The following is a 23075-nucleotide window of genomic DNA, read 5'->3' as shown; positions in this document are numbered from 1 at the left end:
TGCGCAGTAGAAAAAGAAATCCAAACGCTCACTTTTAACGTGCTGTTGTTGATCAGAAACACAGTTGAGTAGCAACACTGGCGTCACATCTCCAAAAGCAGAAGAAAATCCCTATTTCAAAGTTAGAAGCACAAGCTTCAGAACACGTGATGAGATGAGATGAGGCGTGGCATATGTAGCTCTTCCCTGGGGGCTGAGAACCCCAACCCCCCCACCCCACCCCCCACCCCCACCCACCCAACTCTCTAAAACACAAATCAGAGGGGTGAAAAAAGCAGCACCTTTCCCTTAACATCTTCCCACATCGCCGCGGAGCTAAAGCTAGTCTGGGTGTTGTTCTCAACAGCTGTAGCGCTGTTGATGTTAACACCTTCAGTGGGTGAACAACACCCAGATAACAACACACCTACTCAACTAATCTCTACTCCCCCTGATCCCAGACCCTCCGAAAAGCCTCCTCAAGCACACCTCAAGCATTGCTCTTGGAAAGAGCAATGCCCCTTTAAAACAACTCAACTGACTCTCCATCTCTACCCTAGTTCCCCATCACACAACCCCTGCCCCAGAAAAACACCTCAAACCCCCCTCTTATGAGGAGCATCAACAAACCAACTAACCCCTCTGGCCTCACTGAGCCCCCTTTATAACAACCAAGAGACCCCTCTACCAACCCATCTAACCCTTCACTGTTTAGGGCTGGAGCTGGGGCTGGCCCGGGGTGGCTGGTTGCAGGGGTCCACAGCCTCCTTGGTGGCCCCTCCGTAGACCTCTACGTCCTGGTCTGTCCAGGGGACCACGTTGCCCAGTGTGCCCAAGGAACAGGCAGCCAGAGCGGATACCTCAGCAGGCTTCAGGACCCTGTCCCACAGGTTGAACTGGGAGAGCTCCCCAACCAGGGCCTGGGAGGCGTCGAAACGACCGCCCAGCGTGTCCTAGAGAGGAAATATAATATGATAGAGATGATAGAGAGTGAAAGAGAGAGATCAGGGATTACAATACAACTCATCCACCCAGCCAGCCAGCCAGCCAGCCAGCCAGCCAGCCAGAAAACTCTGGTTCCTCTCAAGGTTTCTTATTACCTTTCTATCCCTCTATCACTCCACCCCATCCATCTCTCCATTCCTCCACTCCTCCACCCTCCACCTCGACCCCACCCTTCTCACCTGCTCTTGCCACAGGACAAGCCACCTCCCCCCCTCAATCTCTCATCCCTCCACCCCTCCATCCTTCCACCACCCATCACTCCATCCGTCTAACTCTCCACCCCTCCATCACTCCATCCCTCTAACTCTCCACCCCTCAATCACTCCATCCCTCTAACTCTCCACCCCTCCATCACTCCATCCCTCTAACTCTCCACCCCTCCATCACTCCATCCCTCTAACTCTCCACCCCTCCAGACCTCCATCCCTCTAACTCTCCACCCCTCCAGACCTCCATCCCTCTAACTCTCCACCCCTCCAGACCTCCATCCCTCTAACTCTCCACCCCTCCAGACCTCCATCCCTCTAACTCTCCACCCCTCCAGACCTCCATCCCTCTAACTCTCCACCCCTCCAGACCTCCATCCCTCTAACTCTCCAACCCTCCAGACCTCCATCCCTCTCACCCACCTGCTCCTGCCCCAGAATGAGCACTCCTCCTGGCTTGATGGGGTGCCATGCAGCCAGCCCCTCTCCGCGCCCCTTCAGCTTCCCCCCTGGTAGGCCTTCCATACCCCGTCTCTGAGGGTCCAGCTCAAACATATGTGCTCCCACACACCCTGGGCAAGGGACAGGGGCAGCTGAGCCACCTAGAAGTGAGGGAAGGGACATTTAGCCCAATCACCAATCAGTCGATCAATCAATCAATCGACCAATCAATGTTATTCATAAAACTATACAAGTATGAACAAAAGGAGGAGATAACTGATATGATAATGATACACACACACACACTCCTACCTTGTCATTGATAAGAAGCTCTACAGGGTTGTGTATCCCCTGTAGCAGCACCAGCTCGTTGGGTTGTCCCGGGACGGAGTAGGAGAAGGGGGTGCCGATACCCCCCTCTTTCACCTTGAGCCAGACGCAGGCGGTGAAGGCATACATCTCCGGCATTTCTCTCCGCACCAGGCCGTACATGTATCTGGTCCTCACGGGGAAGGAGAGGACATAGCCGTCTGGGTAGTTGTACTCTGTCAGACCTGAAGGAGAGACAGTATGGAGAGATGGTTTACATTTGGCTCTGTGAAACAGATAGTAGTAGTAGTTGTAGTAAAAGAAGAAGTTACCGTTTTGTCCTTCTTACTTTGCTTTCTAGCAAATCTGGGCTCAACTTATTTGACCTTCTTTTAGTTCCCTATAGTACCCCTCCTCCCTCCTCCCCTTTTCTGTTCCACTCACTCTGTTCCAGCTCTGCAATGCGGTGGTGTAGAGTATCAATCCCTTGGTCTATCTGTTTGTGATGTATCTGTGTCTCCTTCCTCAGTGCCTTCCGCTCTTTCTCCAGCATCTCAATCTTCCTCTCCAGCTCTCCTTCCAGGTCCTTCCAGGGGCCTCCACCTCCTCTGCCAGGGCCCCCAGGGGCCTTTCGCCCCCCCGAGGAGACACTACCGCCTCCTGTCGTTGATGCTGATGACGGTGACCCTTGAACTTTAGTACCGATGCCACTGCTGACGCCCACGCCGGCGCTGGGGGATGGAGTCTCAACGGAGAGGTTGAGGGCAGCAGGGCCGATCTCCAACTGTGAGAGGAGAGGGAAAGAGAAGAGGAAGGGGTTAGTATGGACAGAGAGAAAGAAAAGAGGAGGTTGTGGAGGAGTGAGTGATAGTGCAAGGAGGGAGAGACAGAGAGAGAGAGAGAGACACAGAGAGAGACACAGAGAGAGAGAGAGAGAGACAGAGAGAGAGACAGAGAGAGACAGAGAGAGAGACAGAGAGACAGAGAGAGAGAGAGAGAGAGAGACAGAGAGAGAGACAGAGAGAGACAGAGAGAGAGACAGAGAGACAGAGAGAGAGAGAGAGAGAGAGAGATGTGTATCAACAAAGTACTGAGTAAAGAGTCTGAATACCTAATGTATGTAAATGTAATATTTAAGTTTTTGTATTGTGTTAAGATTGATGAAGGGAAAAAAACAATTCAATCCATTTTAGAATAAGGCTGTAACATAACAAAATGTGGAAAAAGTGAAGGGGTCTGAATATTTCCCGAATGCACTGTATCTAGTTATTTTGTGAGATACAGATTTACAAATCATGGGAATTTGTCATGCAATGCAGACTTTGACTCTCTCAGAGGTTTGTGTTGCTAGGCAACCCCCTTGCAATTAGCGGGGCAGGATGGCTCCCTCCATAGTTAAAGCCACATCGAGAAATGTGCTAACAAACGTTTGTGCTTTGAAACTAAGTAATGAATCTGCTAGCTTCTGACATGAATTACTGCATCTTTAAGAAAACAACGAAAAGAAAGACAGGCACGCAGATAGAGATAGGGTAAAAGTGGAGAGAGAGAGGAGGTGAATAGAGAGGAAGGGAGAGAGAGAGAGAGAGAGAGAGAGAGAGAGAGACAGACAGAGACAGAGAGAGAGAGAGAGAGAGACAGAGAGAGAGACAGAGAGAGAGAGGGAGAGGAGGTGAATAGAGAGGAAGCGAGAGAGAAATTAGTTGGTGTAGGTGAAAGAGGAAGGATGGAGAAAGAAAGACAGAGAGAGATTATGAGAGAAAGTGAGAGAGAGAAAGAGAGAGAAAGAGTATGAGAGAGAGAAAGAGAGAGAAAGAGTATGAGAGAGAGAGAGAGAAAGAGAGAGAAAGAGTATGAGAGAGAGAAAGAGAGAGAAAGAGTATGAGAGAGAGAGAGAGAAAGAGAGAGAAAGAGTATGAGAGAGAGAGAGAGAAACTAAGTACGAGTAAAGTGAGAGGGTTGCGACAAGAGAGAGCAACAGGAGACAGACAGACAGACAGACAGACAGACAGACAGACAGACAGACAGACAGACAGACAGACAGACAGACAGACAGACAGACAGACAGACAGACAGACAGACAGACAGACAGACAGACAGACAGACAGACAGACAGACAGACAGACAGACAGACTGAAAGAGAAGATGGGAGGCAGAGAAAGGGAAAGAGAGACAGAGAGAGAGAGAGAGAGAGAGAGAGAGAGAGAGAGAGAGAGAGAGAGAGAGAGAGAGAGAGAGAGAGAGAGAGAGAGAGAGAGAGAGAGAGAGAGAGAGAGAGATAGTTGGTGTGAGGAGAGATTGAATGCCTGGACAGCTATAGACTACATTCACACTCACTGTTCCTTGACTGTGCAGTATGTTAGAATGCACTGGGAAATGTTGTGTCTCAAGCAATAAAATAGCCTCTCTTACATCAGACTGACTCTCCCTCTTTCCATCTCTCTTTCTCATCTCTCTATCTCTCTTTCTCTCTCTCTTTCTCATCTCTCTTCCTCTCTCATTTGCTCTATGTCCTCTCTCTCTCTCTCCCTCTCTCACCCTCGCTATCTTCCTCACCCTCCCTAGCTCTCTCACCTCTCTCTCTCTCACCTCTCTCTTTCTCTCACCTCTCTCACCTCTCTCTTTCTCTCACCTCTCTCTTTCTCTCACCTCTCTCTCTCTCTCACTCCTCTCTCTCTCACCTCCTCTCTCTCACCTCTCTCTCTCACCTCTCTCTCTCTCTCACCTCTCTCTCTCTCTCACCTCTCTCTCTCTCTCTCTCTCACCTCTCTCTCTCTCTCACCTCTCTCTCTCTCACCTCTCTCTCTCTCTCACCTCTCTCTTTCTCTCTCTGACACGTACACTCAATACCTTTAAGACAGCAAGCTACAGCAAAAACACAGGTGCACACACACACACACACACACACACACACACACACACACACACACACACACACACACACACACACACACACACACACACACACACACACACACACACACAGTATGGCTTAAGTCTCAAGGTCTCTCCTCTCTTCATCCAGCATCCCTTCATATTTTATTGATGTGGACGGATGCGGATGTAAGAGCTGCGTGGTGAGGGGAGAGAGACAGCACATGAAAGAAACTATATCCCCTTGCGCTGAGGGACTGGGTGAGTGTAATGATGCTGATGAGAGAGGCTGTGTGTTGGATGGTTGGATGAATGGATGGATGGATGGATGGATGGATGGATGGATGGATGGATGGATGGATGGATGTGGAGGAGAGGTGGAGGAGGGAGGGAGGGAGTCAGGGATCATGATGTCGATAAAGTCAGGAGGGAGGGAGGAGGGAGGGAGGGAGGAGGGAGGGTAGGGGTGAGTTAGAGGTCCTGAAGTCAATCAAATAATTGATGTCATTAGGATATTCTAGCCGTTAGGAATACTAGACCCATGGGCATTTACCTCGTTATCACGTGATATAGCCTATGCCTCGCCCCATGCATCACCGGCGCGCCAAGTGGAGGTTCTAGAATTGGGGCGCCTCTGTTTCCGCGCTGATATTGTAGCCTATTTGTTGCATAAGGTTGAGACATTGGGTTGTGCAACATGTCTGTCTGTCTTTCTGTCGGTGTTGGATATTGCTAACAATTGGTGGCGACATGTTTTTCATTATTCTGGATTATCTACTGAAAGATTCACTCTGTTTGGGGGCAAGCAATCAGTAGCCATATAGTCATATTGCATAAATCTCCCTTAATCATATAAATAATCCATAGGCTAACCGTAGTAGGCTATAGCCTATAGGCCTAGCTCAGTGACTGACTGGAGATGATCAAGACATTATAAAACACACTGGGACATATAGGCTAAGCCTATCAACAGCGCACCTCAAGGCGCTAACGTGTGTTATACGCTCTCCAAGGCGCATTATCTCTACTATTGAAACTTTTTACAAAAGTAGCCTATTCATACGCTTGCCTGTAGCTAGCTTATATCGAGACTGTATACGACTACAGTCTGTGGCTTTGGGCTATAGGGTAAGCTATACTCAATATTCACCCAACCCACCTCCAGTTTCTCGATGCGGTCTTTCAGGTTGAGAATGGCCCTCTCTAGCTCCTCCACGGCTCTAGCGGTCTGCAGCTGCACAGCGGCCGACGAGCTCACATCATCCCCGGCCATGAGTCGGCGGTTGCCCGCCCAGGCCCCCAGGCTCCGCTCGGAGTGCCCGGGACTCCCGTCCTCCAGGCCGCTCTCGCACTCCGACAGTTTCCCCGTCAGCTCACGGATGGTCCGCTGATCCATGAGTATCTGGCCGTTCTGCTGCACCACCGTCTGCCGGAGGTCGTCCGCGGTGGTCCGGAGGAAGCTCCAGTCTTCATCCACATAGAGTGAAGGGTCGTCCGCCTGCTGCTTCATGCTCTTGGGCTTGCATTCTCCGGCGGGAATCGGAGTGCAGATGAGCCGGCTGAAACTGAACTGTTTCTGCGCCCCTCCACCACCACCACCGGTCACCTCCCCGGGGCTGAGCTCGTTGAGAGTGGAGGGACCCCCCAGCCCGAGCCCCAAGCCGCCTCCTCCGCCGCCCTCGTAGGATTCAGCACCATGGAGAGCGCCCAATGGACCGGCGTGAGCCACGGAACCCAGGGAAAACAAGGGCTCAGCAGACAGAGTCGCGTTGTCGGACAGGTCCTGATGCGCGGCAGCTTTCCGCGGGTAAACACTGGCGATGATGCAGATGACCGCGCCGAGGAAGACCACGGATCCAGCACCGACCAAGACGACAACGAACTTCATAGCGGCAGCGTGGCGAGATGGGCTAAAGCGATCGATAGATTAGCCTACAAATCAGAGATCAAATTCCGTTGGAAATATAGATTCTACTGAAAAATAAGGTCCGTTTTTCCCCCTCACAATCTAGATTACATTAGGCTATGAAAATGCTATAGCCAACATCACTCGTGCGATTTCATAATCCGCTCCTCGATAGCCTATCAGTTGATTAATCTACCTGCTTTTTTATATGATTAAATAAAACGAATAACCTAGGCCTATATTATAATACCCCCCCCCCAAAAAAACAAAACACCTCCAAACGCAGAAAACAAACGACAGCGGTTGACAGACGCGTTTGTTGCGTTTTTCTCTAAATGTAGAAATACCGATTGTTCTGTCAGCAGGCCTAAATCGAAAGACCGTCTCCCTCTCTCGGTGTTGCTAAGCTCCGCTCCTGTCCTCCGTCCGTAGTTACTATGGGAACCGTGACAGAGTAGGCGGGGAGACAGACGAGGGAGTGGAGGGTGTGTGTGTGTGTGGGATGCGTCATTGGAGGTGAAGAGGCAAATAACATTATGAACACCATCTAATACGATAGAGGTGTGTGTGTGTGTGTGTGTGTGTGTGTGTGTGTGTGTGTGTGTGTGTGTGTGTGTGTGTGTGTGTGTGTGTGTGTGTGTGTGTGTGTGTGTGTGTGTGTGCGAGTGAGAGAGAGAGAGAGAGAGAGAGAGAGACCGAAATACTACACCCGTTTATGGATTGTATGTGTGTATGTGCGCGCTCACAGCAGATGCGTGTATGAGGCATACATCCTCTATTACCAGACCGGAACATAAACCGACGCTTCGATACGATATCCCCCACGCACAGCACGAGTCTGGTCTAGTTTGCCTGGACAATATACTCTAGTAAATCAAATCAAATTAAACGTTATTGGTCGCGTACATATTTTGCAGATTTTATCGCAGGTGCAGCGAAATTGTTATGTTTTTAGCTTCAGCTGTGTAGTAATATCTAACAACACAAAACAATACAGACAAATCCCCGCACTCAGAACAGCCTCACTCTGTCGTGGCATGGACTCTACGTGTCGAAAGCATTCCACAGGGATGCTGGCCCAAGTTGTCACCAATGATTCCTATAGTTGTGTCAAGTTGGCTGGATGTCCTTTGGGTGGTGTACCATTCTTGATACACACAGGACACTGTTGAGCGTGAGAAACCCGTCAGTGTTGCAGTTCCTGTAACAAGCCAGTGTGCCTGGCACCTACTACCATACCCTGTTCAAAGGCACTTAAATATGTTGTCTTGCCCATTCACCCTCTGAATGGCACACATACACAATCCATGTCTCAATTGTCTCAAGGCTTAAAAATCCTTCTTTAACCTGTCTCCTCTCCTTCATCTACACTGATTGAAGTGGATTTAACAAGGGACATCAATAAGGGATCATAGCTTTCATCTGGATTCACCTGGTCAGTCTGTGTCATGGAAAGTGTTCATAATGTTTTGTATACTCAGTGTATGTATATGATGGTGTGCATAGACGGTATGGACAGTTTATGAATAGAAAAGGTGTGTACAGCAATAGTTAGGATAAGCCTTGACTAGAATATATTATATACATATGAAGTGGGTAAAACAGTATGTAAACATGATTAAAGTGACCAGTGTTCCCATGACTATGTACATAGGCCAGCAGTCTCTAAGGTGCAGGGTTGAGTACCGGGTGATAGCCGGTTAGTAACAGTGACTACGTTCAGGACAGAGTACTGAGGCCGGCTAGAGGTGACTGTTTATCAGTCTGAAGGCCTGGAGATAGAAGCTGTTTTCCAGTCTCTCAGTCCCAGCTTTGATGCACCTGTACTGTCTCCGGGTTCTAGATGGTAGCGGGGTGAACAGGCCAAGACGTGGGTGGCTGAGGTCCTTGATGATCTTCTTCTTCTTCCTGTGACACCGGGTGCTGTAGATGTCCTGGAGTGGCAGCCATCCCACTAGGAAGTCCCATCTGTCCAGTCCCTAAACCGCAATGGGAGGCCAGCCAGAGATGGTGAGAGGAGAGAGGGTGAGGAGAAGGGAGGATGGGCTGGTTCTGGGAGAGAATGGAGGAGGAATGGGGAGACCAAACTAGAGAGGAATGAGGCCATCCAGAGCAGGAATGGCTGGGGTCGGGAGAGGAGAGGGGACCATGGGTGGCCTGCCAGAGTATGGGGTGGGCTGGGCTGGATGGGAGAAGGTGGTAGAATAGTTGAGGACATGGATGCTAAAGGGAGATGAAGGATTGAAGGTGAGGAGTGTGGTAGAATAGGACGATAGTAGACAAGGCATACAAATCGAATCACATTTTATTTGTCACATACACATGGTTAGCAGATGTTAATGCGAGTGTAACGAAATGCTTGTGCTTCTAGTTCCGACAGTGCAGTAATATCTAACAAGTAATCTAACAATTCCACAACTACCTAATACACACAAATCTAAAGGGGTGAATGAGAATATGTACATATAAATATATGGATGAGCATGGCTGAGCGGGATAGGCAAGGTGCAATAGATGGTATAAAATACAGTATATACATGTGATATGAGTAATGTAAGATATGTAAACATTATTAAAGTGCCATTATTTTGAGTGGTATTGTATAAAGTGACTAGTGATCCATTTATTAAATTGGCCCTTAATGTTGGCAGCAGCCTCTGAGTTAGTGATGGCTGTTTAACAGTCTGATGGCCTTGAGATTGAAAAATAGCTTCTGTCTCTTTGTCCCCGCTTTGATGCACCTGTACTGACCGAGCTTTCTGGATGATTGCGGGGTGAACAGGCAGTGGCTCGGGTGGTCGATGTCCTTGATGATCTTTTTGGCCTTCCTGTGACATCGGGTGCTGTAGGTATCATGGAAGGCAGGTAGTTTGCCCCAGGTGATGCGTTGTGCAGACCGCACCACCCTCTGGAGAGCCTTGCGGTTGTGGGCGGTGCAGTTGCCGCACCAGGCGGTGATACAGCCCGACAGGATGCTCTCATTTGTGCACCTGTAAAAGTTTGTCAGGGTTCTGGATGACTGTTGCATCTTCCACACCAGGCTGTCTGATGTTTGTCTGTGATGTGTATACCTAGGAACTTAAAACATGTCGTGGGAAGGACAATGGGAAGAGAAGGGGCTATCTTTGCTCACAGTAGTGTGTCCACAGATATGCTCTCAACTTCTGTGTTCCGTGGCTGACCCCTGAAGGCCACCAAAGCCCTGGAAGCACAACCATCGCCCCAACCTGCATCTCTTCAAACCTTTTCTGAGTGCAGGCTAAGAGCAAAAACCCTGCCCATGTGACCTGTGTTAACAGTGCCACCATGTGGACCATCAGGGAACTACCAACACAGTGGTCTGAGCTCAGGCCAGTTTCCTCAGACCTACTGCTCTAAGTCTAGGACTAGGCTTGATCCGGCCCTGGAAACCAGCCATAGAGAATCAAACACAACTTTCTCCTTCAGTTGAAAGCCAAGATTCCAGATTGAATCTCCAAATGGAATCTTAAAGCGATAAACTCACAAGAATCACCATATAAGTGGTCAGAGAACTCCTCTGTAAAGAACTGAAGAGATGAACAACAAAAAGAACTGTCTTGGAGGTGTTTTTTAATTAAAAAGCCTCGCACAACAGAACATATACAGAAAGCAACAACGAACGAACGTCAACATGACCACGCTCACCTTACCTGTACAATAAGGGCTCGCAAAACATGCTTCAGCTACATTATTACAACGTTACCGTCGACATTATCCTCGTCATTAGCATCATTATTACCATTAACACAATTCAATGTACATCATTCATATGACCAATATTACGAGACAAACTGCAGTCTTGACACACATTTATAATTCATAGAAAAATTCAGGGGGTTTCCATTCTTATCAAACCCATATTGGACATGAATCAAAAACAACAATAACAATAAAAGGTCATTATTAAAAAGGTAAAGCATCCACGTTACACTTCATTCAAAAATATATAATGAGGTACATAAGCAAAAGCCCTCGAAATGAACCCCCCCCCATAAAACAGTTTACATGGACAAACATTTCATATTTGATTCTTCAGGTCGGCTTCTTGTCATTACATTAAAGTGCCAATGACATGGCTCTTGAAATTACATCCAAAAATGGACAAATTAAAAAAGAAAGATGAAAAAAAACAAGAGAAATCTAGAGCCCTGCTTGGTATAAATGTAGGCCACTATGTCAAGTTGTACTACCTATTTATATATCAACTGTTAAAACATCACCAAGAAGTACATGAACACTCCTACTGGCTCAACCAATGAGTCAACAGAATCTACTGGTTTAGCCAATGACAGTCAACAGAATGTTTTTATCCATTAACAGCTGAATGATGATGCGTTTGTGGATTTGTATTATTATTATCACAGTATCAAAGACTAGACGACACTCAACCATTTTTACATTTACGTCATTTAGCAGACGCTCTTATCCAGAGCGACTTACAAATTGGTGCAGCCATCTAATACAGTATACGGACGAGATGCAGTGGAGTTGGAACTGAGCAGCTATAAGGCAACACATGCTTTTAAATATTGTAATAATATTGTACAAATACACCAGACAGAGAGAGAGAGAGACAGAGACAGAGAGAGAGGGGCCCTATAGAAACAGGGGCAGCACCAGAAGATGGTCAGATCTGGGACCAGGATATCAGAACGCCAACACAAACTGGTTCAGAAGGCCATTGAGAGGTTTGGACTACAGGTTATTCCACAGAGAATATCTGGTAGGTAGGTACAGACATGATGCAGAGAATATCTGGTAGGTACAAACAGACGTGTTCACGGTGGATAGGTTACATACTACATCATCATTAATCCCACTCCATGCAGTCCACGGCTTAAATAATTAGAGAGTCAGTTTAGAGTCTTGACTGAGGTTCCAGGAATACTGAACATTCCGGAATCTTGAAGGCGACAGCGAGTTAAAGGCAGGCGTTGGAACATGGCAATAAGAAAAGCAATAACTTAACTTTCTACGCTTTCACCGCTTATTTGTATTCTTTTTGCAGCTGAATTAACATTGTGCGTGCATATAAATATATACTTATATAGGCCTGTGCATTCGAGAGAGAGAGGAAAAAAAGAAGGGCTTGTAATTAACATGTGGATATTGGATACGGAAATGATACAGAATACGGTTGTTGTCACTAATGGAGTCAAGTGCGTTGCTAAATATCTCAATGTAGAAATGCAGTATTGCCGAAGCCCAACAAAGCAAGTGCAACGTCATTTCAGCACCTCATTTAAACCTTAGAGTTGGACTTCCAATGGGAAAAATGGGTATAAATATGAACAAATAACAAACACTGTTATTGGTTGTATGAATTTCCCTACAATAAAGATTGAATTGATTTGAACGTTATTATGACTGAAGGTTTCTATTACCAGCCTCCAAACAGTCAAGGTTGTGAGAGTGGACATGAATTGAATAAACTTTATTGATCCTCAGAAGAGAAATCATGCTGCATAAAGATAGACAATCAGCATTATTATAGATGTATATTGCACGCCCTGCTGTTAGCTTTTTATAGTTCTGTTCAAAAAATAACGCTCTTCTTCAATATTCAATGGCCTGAATTTCATTATTATTGGAAGTTTTTTTTGTTTTACCTTCTGTGTTAAAATAGCATTACTCCCTAGCCTGGTCCCAGACAATGACCACAGGAGTTGGCCAAGACAGCACAAACAGATCAGGGAGCCAGGCTAATTCATTCATCTCCACTTCTTTAATCTCTTCCTATGGCTTGGATTGTGGGGGGGTTCTTCAGTGGGGGTGGTGGTGGGGGGGGTGAGGAGGTGGTATTTTCTGGGAGTATTGGTTGGGGGGAGGAGGGGCGGGATGAGGGGGAGGGGAACTCTTTGATAGTGACGGTGAGGAGGTTGGTGGTGACGTCGGTCACGACCACGTTGGCGCTGCTCGCCACCATCTCTGGGTGCCAGTCGGGGTCGCCCTCGGCGGGGACCCTCTGAGGATTGGAGGTCAAGGGGCAGGCGCCAGGGGGGTGAGGCGGGGAGGCGGTACTGACGGAGGGCGGCTGGCGTTTCTGCCGGCGCCGACGGCGAAGCTTCCTCTTCCCCTCCTGAGGCGCGGAAAGGTCCAGAGCATCAGCATCATCCTCTTCATCAAAGGAGGAAGAGGAGGACCCGGAAGCAAAGGAGAGGGAGGGGAGGAGGGGGTTTGGTCCTTGTTCAGCGTTCTGGTTCTTCTGGAGCTCTGGGGGGTGGCTAGGGGTAGACTGGGCAGAGGAGGCCGAAGCCTGGGCGCTCAAGTTGGGAGCCGACCCAGAGGCCCCAGTGGCGGGTCCAGGAGGGGTAGGATGGTTCTGGGCGGGTGTGGTGGATCCACTGGAGCTGGAGGGAGAGGGGGGTGGCTGGGTGTCCCTAGCCCCTGAGGTCCCTGTGCTGGAGCCTGTGGCTGAGTGTGGAAGGTGTAGAGGTCCGGGGCCACCACACTGGAGACCAAACGGCTTCCCGTACATGGGGAACCCCAGCATGGGCTGGAAGGGCCGGTACGGAGCCTCTCCACTCCTCTTCCCTATGATCCTATTTCGGGAGGGGATGTTCTGACGACCCCCTTGGAGGGACATGGAGCTGGATGGCGCCCTCCGGTTACCCCCGCCGCCCCTTCCTCCGCCTCCACTTCCTGGTTTGTCGATGACCTTGAGGTTTAGGATGATGCGACCCCGTTTGACCTCGCGTGGTTTGACGCGACGATTGAGGATGCGGACGGTCTCTGAGAAGGGGGAGACGGGGGGCCGCGAGGGGAACCCACTGGGGCCGGAGAAGGATCCGGGAGTGGCAAGGGGGTCGGGGCGAGGTAAGGGGCGGCGGGACATACTAGTGCAGCGTCGAATGTCTTTCTTCAGCTTGTGTGTCGCTGCTAGGGAGTTGAGTTTAGGGGAGGGTGCTGGAGAGGCGGAGGGGAAGGAGGATGAAGGGGCTCGAGGAGAGGAGGAAGAAGTGGAGCGAGGCGCTCGAGTGGTGGGGGTCTCTCTCTTTTGGGCGCCACGTGCCTGAGAAGGGAGGAGAGAGAAGGAGAGAGATGAAAGTAAAGTGAGTTGGAAACTCAAAAGGAGAAAATCATCATCATAACCTCCAGCAGGAAAGGTTTTGTCTTGCTCTTACATTCTCATTGGGACCGGTAATATATGAGCTAATCCTAATTTTGGTATGGTTGTGATAGTGGTAGACAAGAACATCCAAAACAATACCTTGGCAGGAAGATTTTTGGGTTTGGGTCCCCGCTTCTTTGGTCCGTGGAGTTCTCTCTCACGCTCTCTGAGAAAAAAACAACAAAGGGATTCCAATTAATCACCCGATAAAGTCAACGTCAAAACAGTGAAATACGTTACATGTTTTCTTACCCTGACCCTAGCCTGCCTGGATACAATAGGCTGGGATGGGGTTGAATTGGGATTGTTTCTTACCCTGACCCTAGCCTGCCTGGATACAATAGGCTGGGATGGGGTTGAATTGGGATTGTTTCTTACCCTGACCCTAGCCTGCCTGGATACAATAGGCTGGGATGGGGTTGAATTGGGATTGTTTCTTACCCTGACCCTAGCCTGCCTGGATACAATAGGCTGGGATGGGGTTGAATTGGGATTGTTTCTTACCCTGACCCTAGCCTGCCTGGATACAATAGGCTGGGATGGGGTTGAATTGGGATTGTTTCTTACCCTGACCCTAGCCTGCCTGGATACAATAGGCTGGGATGGGGTTGAATTGGGATTGTTTCTTACCCTGACCCTAGCCTGCCTGGATACAATAGGCTGGGATGGGGTTGAATTGGGATTGTTTCTTACCCTGACCCTAGCCTGCCTGGATACAATAGGCTGGGATGGGGTTGAATTGGGATTGTTTCTTACCCTGACCCTAGCCTGCCTGGATACAATAGGCTGGGATGGGGTTGAATTGGGATTGTTTCTTACCCTGACCCTAGCCTGCCTGGATACAATAGGCTGGGATGGGGTTGAATTGGGATTGTTTCTTACCCTGACCCTAGCCTGCCTGGATACAATAGGCTGGGATGGGGTTGAATTGGGATTGTTTCTTACCCTGACCCTAGCCTGCCTGGATACAATAGGCTGGGATGGGGTTGAATTGGGATTGTTTCTTACCCTGACCCTAGCCTGCCTGGATACAATAGGCTGGGATGGGGTTGAATTGGGATTGTTTCTTACCCTGACCCTAGCCTGCCTGGATACAATAGGCTGGGATGGGGTTGAATTGGGATTGTTTCTTACCCTGACCCTAGCCTGCCTGGATACAATAGGCTGGGATGGGGTTGAATTGGGATTGTTTCTTACCCTGACCCTAGCCTGCCTGGATACAATAGGCTGGGATAGGGTTGAATTGGGATTGTTTCTTACCCTGACCCTAGCCTGCCTGGATACAATAGGCTGGGATGGGGTTGAATTGGGATTGTTTCTTACCCTGACCCTAGCCTGCCTGGATACAATAGGCTGGGATGGGGTTGAATTGGGATTGTTTCTTACCCTGACCCTAGCCTGCCTGGATACAATAGGCTGGGATGGGGTTGAATTGGGATTGTTTCTTACCCTGACCCTAGCCTGCCTGGATACAATAGGCTGGGATGGGGTTGAATTGGGATTGTTTCTTACCCTGACCCTAGCCTGCCTGGATACAATAGGCTGGGATGGGGTTGAATTGGGATTGTTTCTTACCCTGACCCTAGCCTGCCTGGATACAATAGGCTGGGATGGGGTTGAATTGGGATTGTTTCTTACCCTGACCCTAGCCTGCCTGGATACAATAGGCTGGGATGGGGTTGAATTGGGATTGTTTCTTACCCTGACCCTAGCCTGCCTGGATACAATAGGCTGGGATGGGGTTGAATTGGGATTGTTTCTTACCCTGACCCTAGCCTGCCTGGATACAATAGGCTGGGATGGGGTTGAATTGGGATTGTTTCTTACCCTGACCCTAGCCTGCCTGGATACAATAGGCTGGGATGGGGTTGAATTGGGATTGTTTCTTACCCTGACCCTAGCCTGCCTGGATACAATAGGCTGGGATGGGGTTGAATTGGGATTGTTTCTTACCCTGACCCTAGCCTGCCTGGATACAATAGGCTGGGATGGGGTTGAATTGGGATTGTTTCTTACCCTGACCCTAGCCTGCCTGGATACAATAGGCTGGGATGGGGTTGAATTGGGATTGTTTCTTACCCTGACCCTAGCCTGCCTGGATACAATAGGCTGGGATGGGGTTGAATTGGGATTGTTTCTTACCCTGACCCTAGCCTGCCTGGATACAATAGGCTGGGATGGGGTTGAATTGGGATTGTTTCTTACCCTGACCCTAGCCTGCCTGGATACAATAGGCTGGGATGGGGTTGAATTGGGATTGTTTCTTACCCTGACCCTAGCCTGCCTGGATACAATAGGCTGGGATGGGGTTGAATTGGGATTGTTTCTTACCCTGACCCTAGCCTGCCTGGATACAATAGGCTGGGATGGGGTTGAATTGGGATTGTTTCTTACCCTGACCCTAGCCTGCCTGGATACAATAGGCTGGGATGGGGTTGAATTGGGATTGTTTCTTACCCTGACCCTAGCCTGCCTGGATACAATAGGCTGGGATGGGGTTGAATTGGGATTGTTTCTTACCCTGACCCTAGCCTGCCTGGATACAATAGGCTGGGATGGGGTTGAATTGGGATTGTTTCTTACCCTGACCCTAGCCTGCCTGGATACAATAGGCTGGGATGGGGTTGAATTGGGATTGTTTCTTACCCTGACCCTAGCCTGCCTGGATACAATAGGCTGGGATGGGGTTGAATTGGGATTGTTTCTTACCCTGACCCTAGCCTGCCTGGATACAATAGGCTGGGATGGGGTTGAATTGGGATTGTTTCTTACCCTGACCCTAGCCTGCCTGGATACAATAGGCTGGGATGGGGTTGAATTGGGATTGTTTCTTACCCTGACCCTAGCCTGCCTGGATACAATAGGCTGGGATGGGGTTGAATTGGGATTGTTTCTTACCCTGACCCTAGCCTGCCTGGATACAATAGGCTGGGATGGGGTTGAATTGGGATTGTTTCTTACCCTGACCCTAGCCTGCCTGGATACAATAGGCTGGGATGGGGTTGAATTGGGATTGTTTCTTACCCTGACCCTAGCCTGCCTGGATACAATAGGCTGGGATGGGGTTGAATTGGGATTGTTTCTTACCCTGACCCTAGCCTGCCTGGATACAATAGGCTGGGATGGGGTTGAATTGGGATTGTTTCTTACCCTGACCCTAGCCTGCCTGGATACAATAGGCTGGGATGGGGTTGAATTGGGATTGTTTCTTACCCTGACCCTAGCCTGCCTGGATACAATAGGCTGGGATGGGGTTGAATTGGGATTGTTTCTTACCCTGACCCTAGCCTGCCTGGATACAATAGGCTGGGATGGGGTTGAATTGGGATTGTTTCTTACCCTGACCCTAGCCTGCCTGGATACAATAGGCTGGGATGGGGTTGAATTGGGATTGTTTCTTACCCTGACCCTAGCCTGCCTGGATACAATAGGCTGGGATAGGGTTGAATTGGGATTGAGCCAATTATTGAAGTAATAACATCTAGGCCTCCACTGATACAGTTCAAAGCCAACTGAGGGAGAAGTTTATTAATGTAACATCCTGTTTCTCATACATCCCAACTTCCAGTTAGACAGGGATGATCAAAAGACCAGGGGTGACGCCCCAAATCGCACCATATTCCCTACGTAGGGCATTACCGTTAACCAAATCCCTATGAGCTCAGGTCAAAAGTAGTGCACTATATCGACAATAGGCTGAAATATGAGACAGACTGGGTGTGTGAAAGCAGAACAGCGGACCCCAGGACGACTAGCTAGCGGTTGGTTGCTATGGCGTCAGCTAATAGGGATCTGAATGAAGAAAAAACTAAAAGAATAACAGTTTGACGTTTGTTTGACTAAGACTGGACACACACACACACACACACACACACACACACACACACACACACACTTCTACTGACGGGATCATTTTAGTTCCATGTAAACACGATCCCTCTGTAAGCAGCAGAGTGCTTTGAAGTGGGTTTGGCAGGAAGAGACAAAGAGAGGACTTGCACAGATATAAGACGTTTAAATATAGACGGAGTGAAAGAGATGGAGAGAGAGAGCGCAACAGAGGGAACGAGGAGAGAAAGATAGAGGGGAGCTGGAAAAATGAGGGAGAACAGGAAAACTGATGTTGGGATGAGAGAGAACAGGAGAGAGAATTGTGTTAGACTTTTGGATGAATTCTCAAATGTCCTTACCGTGTCATAAACATCACTTGTCTTAAAGGAATTGAAAATACTGTTAACTGTTCCACTCACTTCTGTTCAAATCCTGCGATCAGTCTGCCATCCAGGATATTCTCTTCTGGTTCCCAGGTACTGTGTCTAAAGCAAAGAGGTGCCACAATTGTTTAATTTCTACATTTACATAACCTGGGAAACAGTATGTTTGTGCTAACATTCCACTGCAAGTTTGGCACGTGACACAGAGTACAAGGAGTGGAATGTTAGCACAAAACAGGCTAACATTTTCATGTTATGGTATAACTTGGAGAAGTTTAAGTCTATTAAAGATGTAGCTACTAGGATATATGTTCTATAAAACACAACATGTCTCTTCAGACAAGGTGATTGCTGGTATGCAAAGATTTACAATTCTGAATGATTTTTTTTAGTTAGGAAGGCAATCACTTACTTCAGTGCCCATCCTTTCCATTTCACTAGGTATTCTAGGCGAGACTGAAGAGAGAAAGGTACAGCGGAATGAGAAAAATCCCAAAAGTGTTCAATACTGTATTCAGCCATTTAATAGCTAGTGTATGAGCAAAAAATGCTTCTTATTACCTAGCTATTCATGATCACTAAGATAAATATTAAGACTAACGTATTACTCTAAATAATACGTAACTCAATACATTGACTATTATAAACTGGCTCAGTTCTGACTAACAAATTGGCTGGTATGCCTGTCTTGTTTTGTCATTTTAGAGGGAAAAGCTGCTACAAAACACCACCATCAAGCAGACACAGACAAGCTGGCTAGCAAATTAGTTCCACTGGCATCTGGACAAAACATTTACCCAAGCTAGAGAGGGAAAAACTGATTTAGCTGCTATGTAGCTAAAGTTAATAATGACACACAGTCGACTTTAATGTATGGTTTGGCGAGATAGCCTATGGTATGCGGGGTGCAATCATATATTTATAGTCCAGCTGTCTGGGTAAAAAGTCAAAGACAAAGCGTAGATTTGCATTGAACGCAAACCCGGCCTTTATTTTAATTGGCATTGCTAATTAGCTAAAGTTTACGTTGTATTTACACGCCGACTCATTTGTGCAACGTTAGATAGCTATTTATTACGACATTTCACTGAAAACCATCAGCACAGCACACTTGCTAGCTTCTCGGCTAGCTAAAACGGCTTGCTAGAGAAGCATCCGCTTGCTACTAGCTACAGCAAGGCCTCCCCGTTGTCATTAAAAAACAGATCCTCGGTTCTCGCCCGCGAAGCACGCCGCGGAGACCCTCGCCCACGTCTGCTCTTCTGCAGCGCAAAAAAACGGCGGCATGCTCACCTTGCGAACGCGGCGTTTCAGAATGGCTTCCGCGGCGAAAACGCGTTCCCCGACCGCAGAGAGCTCCATCTTTCAATGCCCGACTGCTCTCTCGGTCCAGACGACCAACTCCACTGTCTGGTGGCAAAACCAGAGCAGACCACTTTCTCTTTCCCCCAAATCTGTCACAGTGGCAGCAGACAGCACAACAGAGCACACACTACACCCCGAAGCAGGAGAAGAGAGGCGCTCTGTCACGTGGACGGGGTCAGCCCCCTTTGGTCGTCCTGGCAACGCAGAAGGTGCTAGACAAGACGCAGAAAGGGCAAGCTAGCATTTTTCGTCCTGAATCTTGTTCTGGAGGCAACTCTGCAGAGTGGTCACTAGCTGGCACAGCCACCAAGTCATACAACCTGCTAACCTTAACATATTAAGTACACTTTTGTACTGTGCATTTTGCCTTTCCCGATTTCAATGGTAATGAATGAGGTAGCCTGTTCCCAAAACTGTTATTGTGTTGCCTTGCCAACTTCTATGGTCATTGTTTAGCGTGACAGTGACCATAGGAGTTGGCAAGACAGCACACACCGGCAGGGACAAGGAGGAGTCTTGGACACAAATAATCTCTTTGTGCTTTAAAGACCTTTTGTTACAGAAGAAAAAGGAAATGGCGGGCTGCTACCAGTAATTTAGGAGCAGTGGAGCACTGTTATAGTTGGTTATTTTGCTAATGACACACAGAGAGAGGGAGGTTAAACTATACTGAACAAAAATATAAAACGCAACATGTAAAGTGTCCCATATTTCACGAGCTGAAATAAAAGATCCCAGAAATGTTCCATATGCACAAAAAGCATATTTCTCTCAAATGTTGTGCACAAATTTGTTAACATCCCTGTTAGTGAGCAATTGATCATTTGTCAAGATTATCCATCCCCCTGACAGGTGTGGCATATCAAGAAGATGATTAAACAGCATGATCATTACACATATGTACCTTGTGCTGGGGACAAGGTGTAACCACACCAGGCCAGGTCCTCCCCATCAGGCTTCTTCACCTGTGGGATCATCTGAGGGGGGAGGGGTGCTGAGGAGTATTTATGTCTGTAATAAAGCCCTTTTGTGGGAAAGACTCGTTCTTATCAGCTGGGCCTAGCTCCCAAGTAGGTGGGCCTATACCCTCCCAGTCCTACCAAGGCTGTGCCCCTAACCAGTCATGTGAAATCCGTAGATTAGGGCCTAATTCATTCATGTCAATTGATAGATTTCCTTATATGAACTGTAACTCAGCAAAATCTTTGAAATTGTTGCATGCTACGTTTATATTTTTGTTCAGTATGTATACATTTAGAAACAGTGTGTCTGGAAGGATCACCATAGCAGCAAGGTCATGCAGAAGACCTATTCTATTCTATTTTATTGTATTCTATGTTATTGTATTGTATTGTAGTGTATTCTACGATATTTTATGATATTTTATTGTATTCTATTGTATTCTATTAAATTCAATGTTATTGTATTTATTCTATTGTATTCTATTACATTTCTGTCTCTCTGGAAAATGGATCATGTGCAGATGAGTTGCGTTTGGAGGAAAGAGTTGATGTTTTAAAAAATATGTGTAATCTGATCAAGTCAACTTTTCTCACAGGAGAGCCTTCCCTACTTTTTAAACTGTCAAAATAGATCAAGTTGGTCATTACTCTCTCATCCTCAGCTCAACCCTGGCTGTGTGTCCTAGCCTTAGATGGAGTGAGAGTTAGAATACCTCATGATAAGGTGTAGACCATACTATTTACCAAGAGTTTTCACTAGCACAGACTGGACTATGTTGCGGGACTCATCTGATGGCATTGAGGAGTTTACCACATCAGTCACCGGCTTCATTAATAAGTGCATCAACGACGTCATCCCCACAGTGACTGTACGTACATATCCAAACCAGAAGCCTTGGATTACAGGCAACATTTGCTCTGAGCTAAAGGCTAGAGCTGCCACTTTCAAGGAGCGGGACACTAATTTGGACGCTTATAAGAAATCCCACTACGTCCACTGACGAATCATCATACAGGAATAGCGTTAATACAGGACCAAGATCAAATCCTACAACACTGGCTCTGATGCTCGTTGGATGTGGCAGGAATTGTCTAAATTACTATCGCCCGGTAACACTCACATCTGTAGCTATGAAATGCTTTGAAAGGCTGGTCATGGCTCAGTGTTCAGCGTTCAACCACATTGTGCCATCCAAGCTCATCACTAAGCTAAGGATGTTGGGAGTAAACACCTCCCTCTGCAACTGTATCCTGGACTTCCTAACCCCCCCCCCCCAGGTGGTGAGGGTAGGCAACAACACATCCGCTACACTGACCCTCAACACGGGGGCCCCTTAGTTCCCTCCTGTACGCCTTGTTCACCCACGACTGCTTGGCCGCGCACAACTCCAACACCATCATTTAGTTTTCGACGGTGGTAGGCCTGATCACTGATAATGATGAGACAGCCAACAGGGAGGAGGTCAGAGACCTGGCAGTGTGGTACCAGGACAACAACCTCTCCATCAAAGTCAGGAAGACAAAGGAACTGATCGTGGACTACAGGAAACGGAGGGCCGAGCACGCCCCCATCCACATCGACGGGGCTGTAGTGGACCAGGTCAAGAGCTTCAAGTTCCTTGCTGTCCACATCACAAAGGAATTATAATGGTCCACACAAACCAACACAGTCGTGAAGAGGGCACGACAACGCGTCTTCCCCCTCAGGAGGCTGGAAAGATTCGACATGGACCCTCTGATCCTCAAAAAGTTATACGGCTGCAACATTGAAAGCGTCTTGACTGGCTGCATCACCACTTTGTAAGGCCACTGCATGGCATTTGACCACAAGGCGCTACAGAGGGTTGTGCGTACGGCCCTGTACATCACTGGGGCCGAGCTCCCTGCCATCCAAGACCTCTATACCAGCCGGTTTCAGAGGAAGGCCCTAAAAATTGTCAAAGACTCCAGCTACCCAAGTCATAGACTGTTCTCTCCGCTACTGCATGGCAGGCGGTACCGATGCACCAAGTCTTGAACCAACAGGACCCTGAACAGCTTCTACCCCCAAGCCTTAAGACTGCTAAATAGTTAGTTAAATAATTAAACAATAGCTACCCCGACTATCGGCACTGACCCTTTTTGCACCCTTTTGACTGATCAACTATGCTGCTATTACTGTTTATTATTTATCCTGTTGCCTAGTCACTTTATCCCTACCTAAATGTACATATGTACCTCAATTACCTTGTACCCCTGCACATTGACTCGGTATTGGTACCCAGTGTATATAGCCAAGATATCGTTACTCATTGTGTATTTATTCCTCATGTTATTATTTTTCAAATGTTCTATTATTTCTCTATATTATTTTTGCATTGTTGGAAAGGTTCCATAAGTAACCATTTCACTGTTAGTCTACATCTGTTGTTTTTGAAACATGTGACTAATACAACTCGATTTGAGAAGTGCAGAAAATGTACCTGGAGAACAATAAACTAGAACATTCTATTCTATTATGTCTACCAAAAATACTGCTTCAATCTGTGACGCCCCTGTACACAGATCCAGGGTCAGATTTTCTCTCTAAATCCTCTAATTAACCATTAAGAGTGTGAAAGAAAAAGTCTGTGGTAGGCAGCTTCGTCCAACACGCAGTCAGTCTATGCGCTGTGTACACTCCTCTAATTTATTGGTTTTCTA

The 23075-nt window shown here is 47.7% G+C and overlaps 1 protein-coding gene across 1 annotated transcript; it reads right to left on the bottom strand.

Moving 5' to 3' along the window:
* Nucleotides 1-227: 227 nt before the first annotated feature.
* LOC106564333 (uncharacterized) lies at nucleotides 228-19878 on the bottom strand. Its single transcript, XM_045692067.1, is given in 11 exon segments — nucleotides 228-932; nucleotides 1614-1699; nucleotides 1702-1792; nucleotides 1944-2185; nucleotides 2385-2724; nucleotides 5974-6738; nucleotides 12473-13753; nucleotides 13952-14018; nucleotides 18103-18168; nucleotides 18479-18522; nucleotides 19360-19878. Coding segments are annotated over 11 exon segments (3300 nt in total). The 5' UTR covers nucleotides 19429-19878; the 3' UTR covers nucleotides 228-683.
* Between the last annotated feature and the right edge of the window lie 3197 nt (nucleotides 19879-23075).

Source organism: Salmo salar, chromosome ssa12 (genome assembly GCF_905237065.1).
Source record: "Salmo salar chromosome ssa12, Ssal_v3.1, whole genome shotgun sequence".
In the NCBI taxonomy this organism is placed as follows: domain Eukaryota; kingdom Metazoa; phylum Chordata; class Actinopteri; order Salmoniformes; family Salmonidae; genus Salmo; species Salmo salar.
The sequence above is the reverse complement of the archived record's forward strand: the minus strand, read 5'-3'. Positions and strand labels throughout refer to the sequence as shown.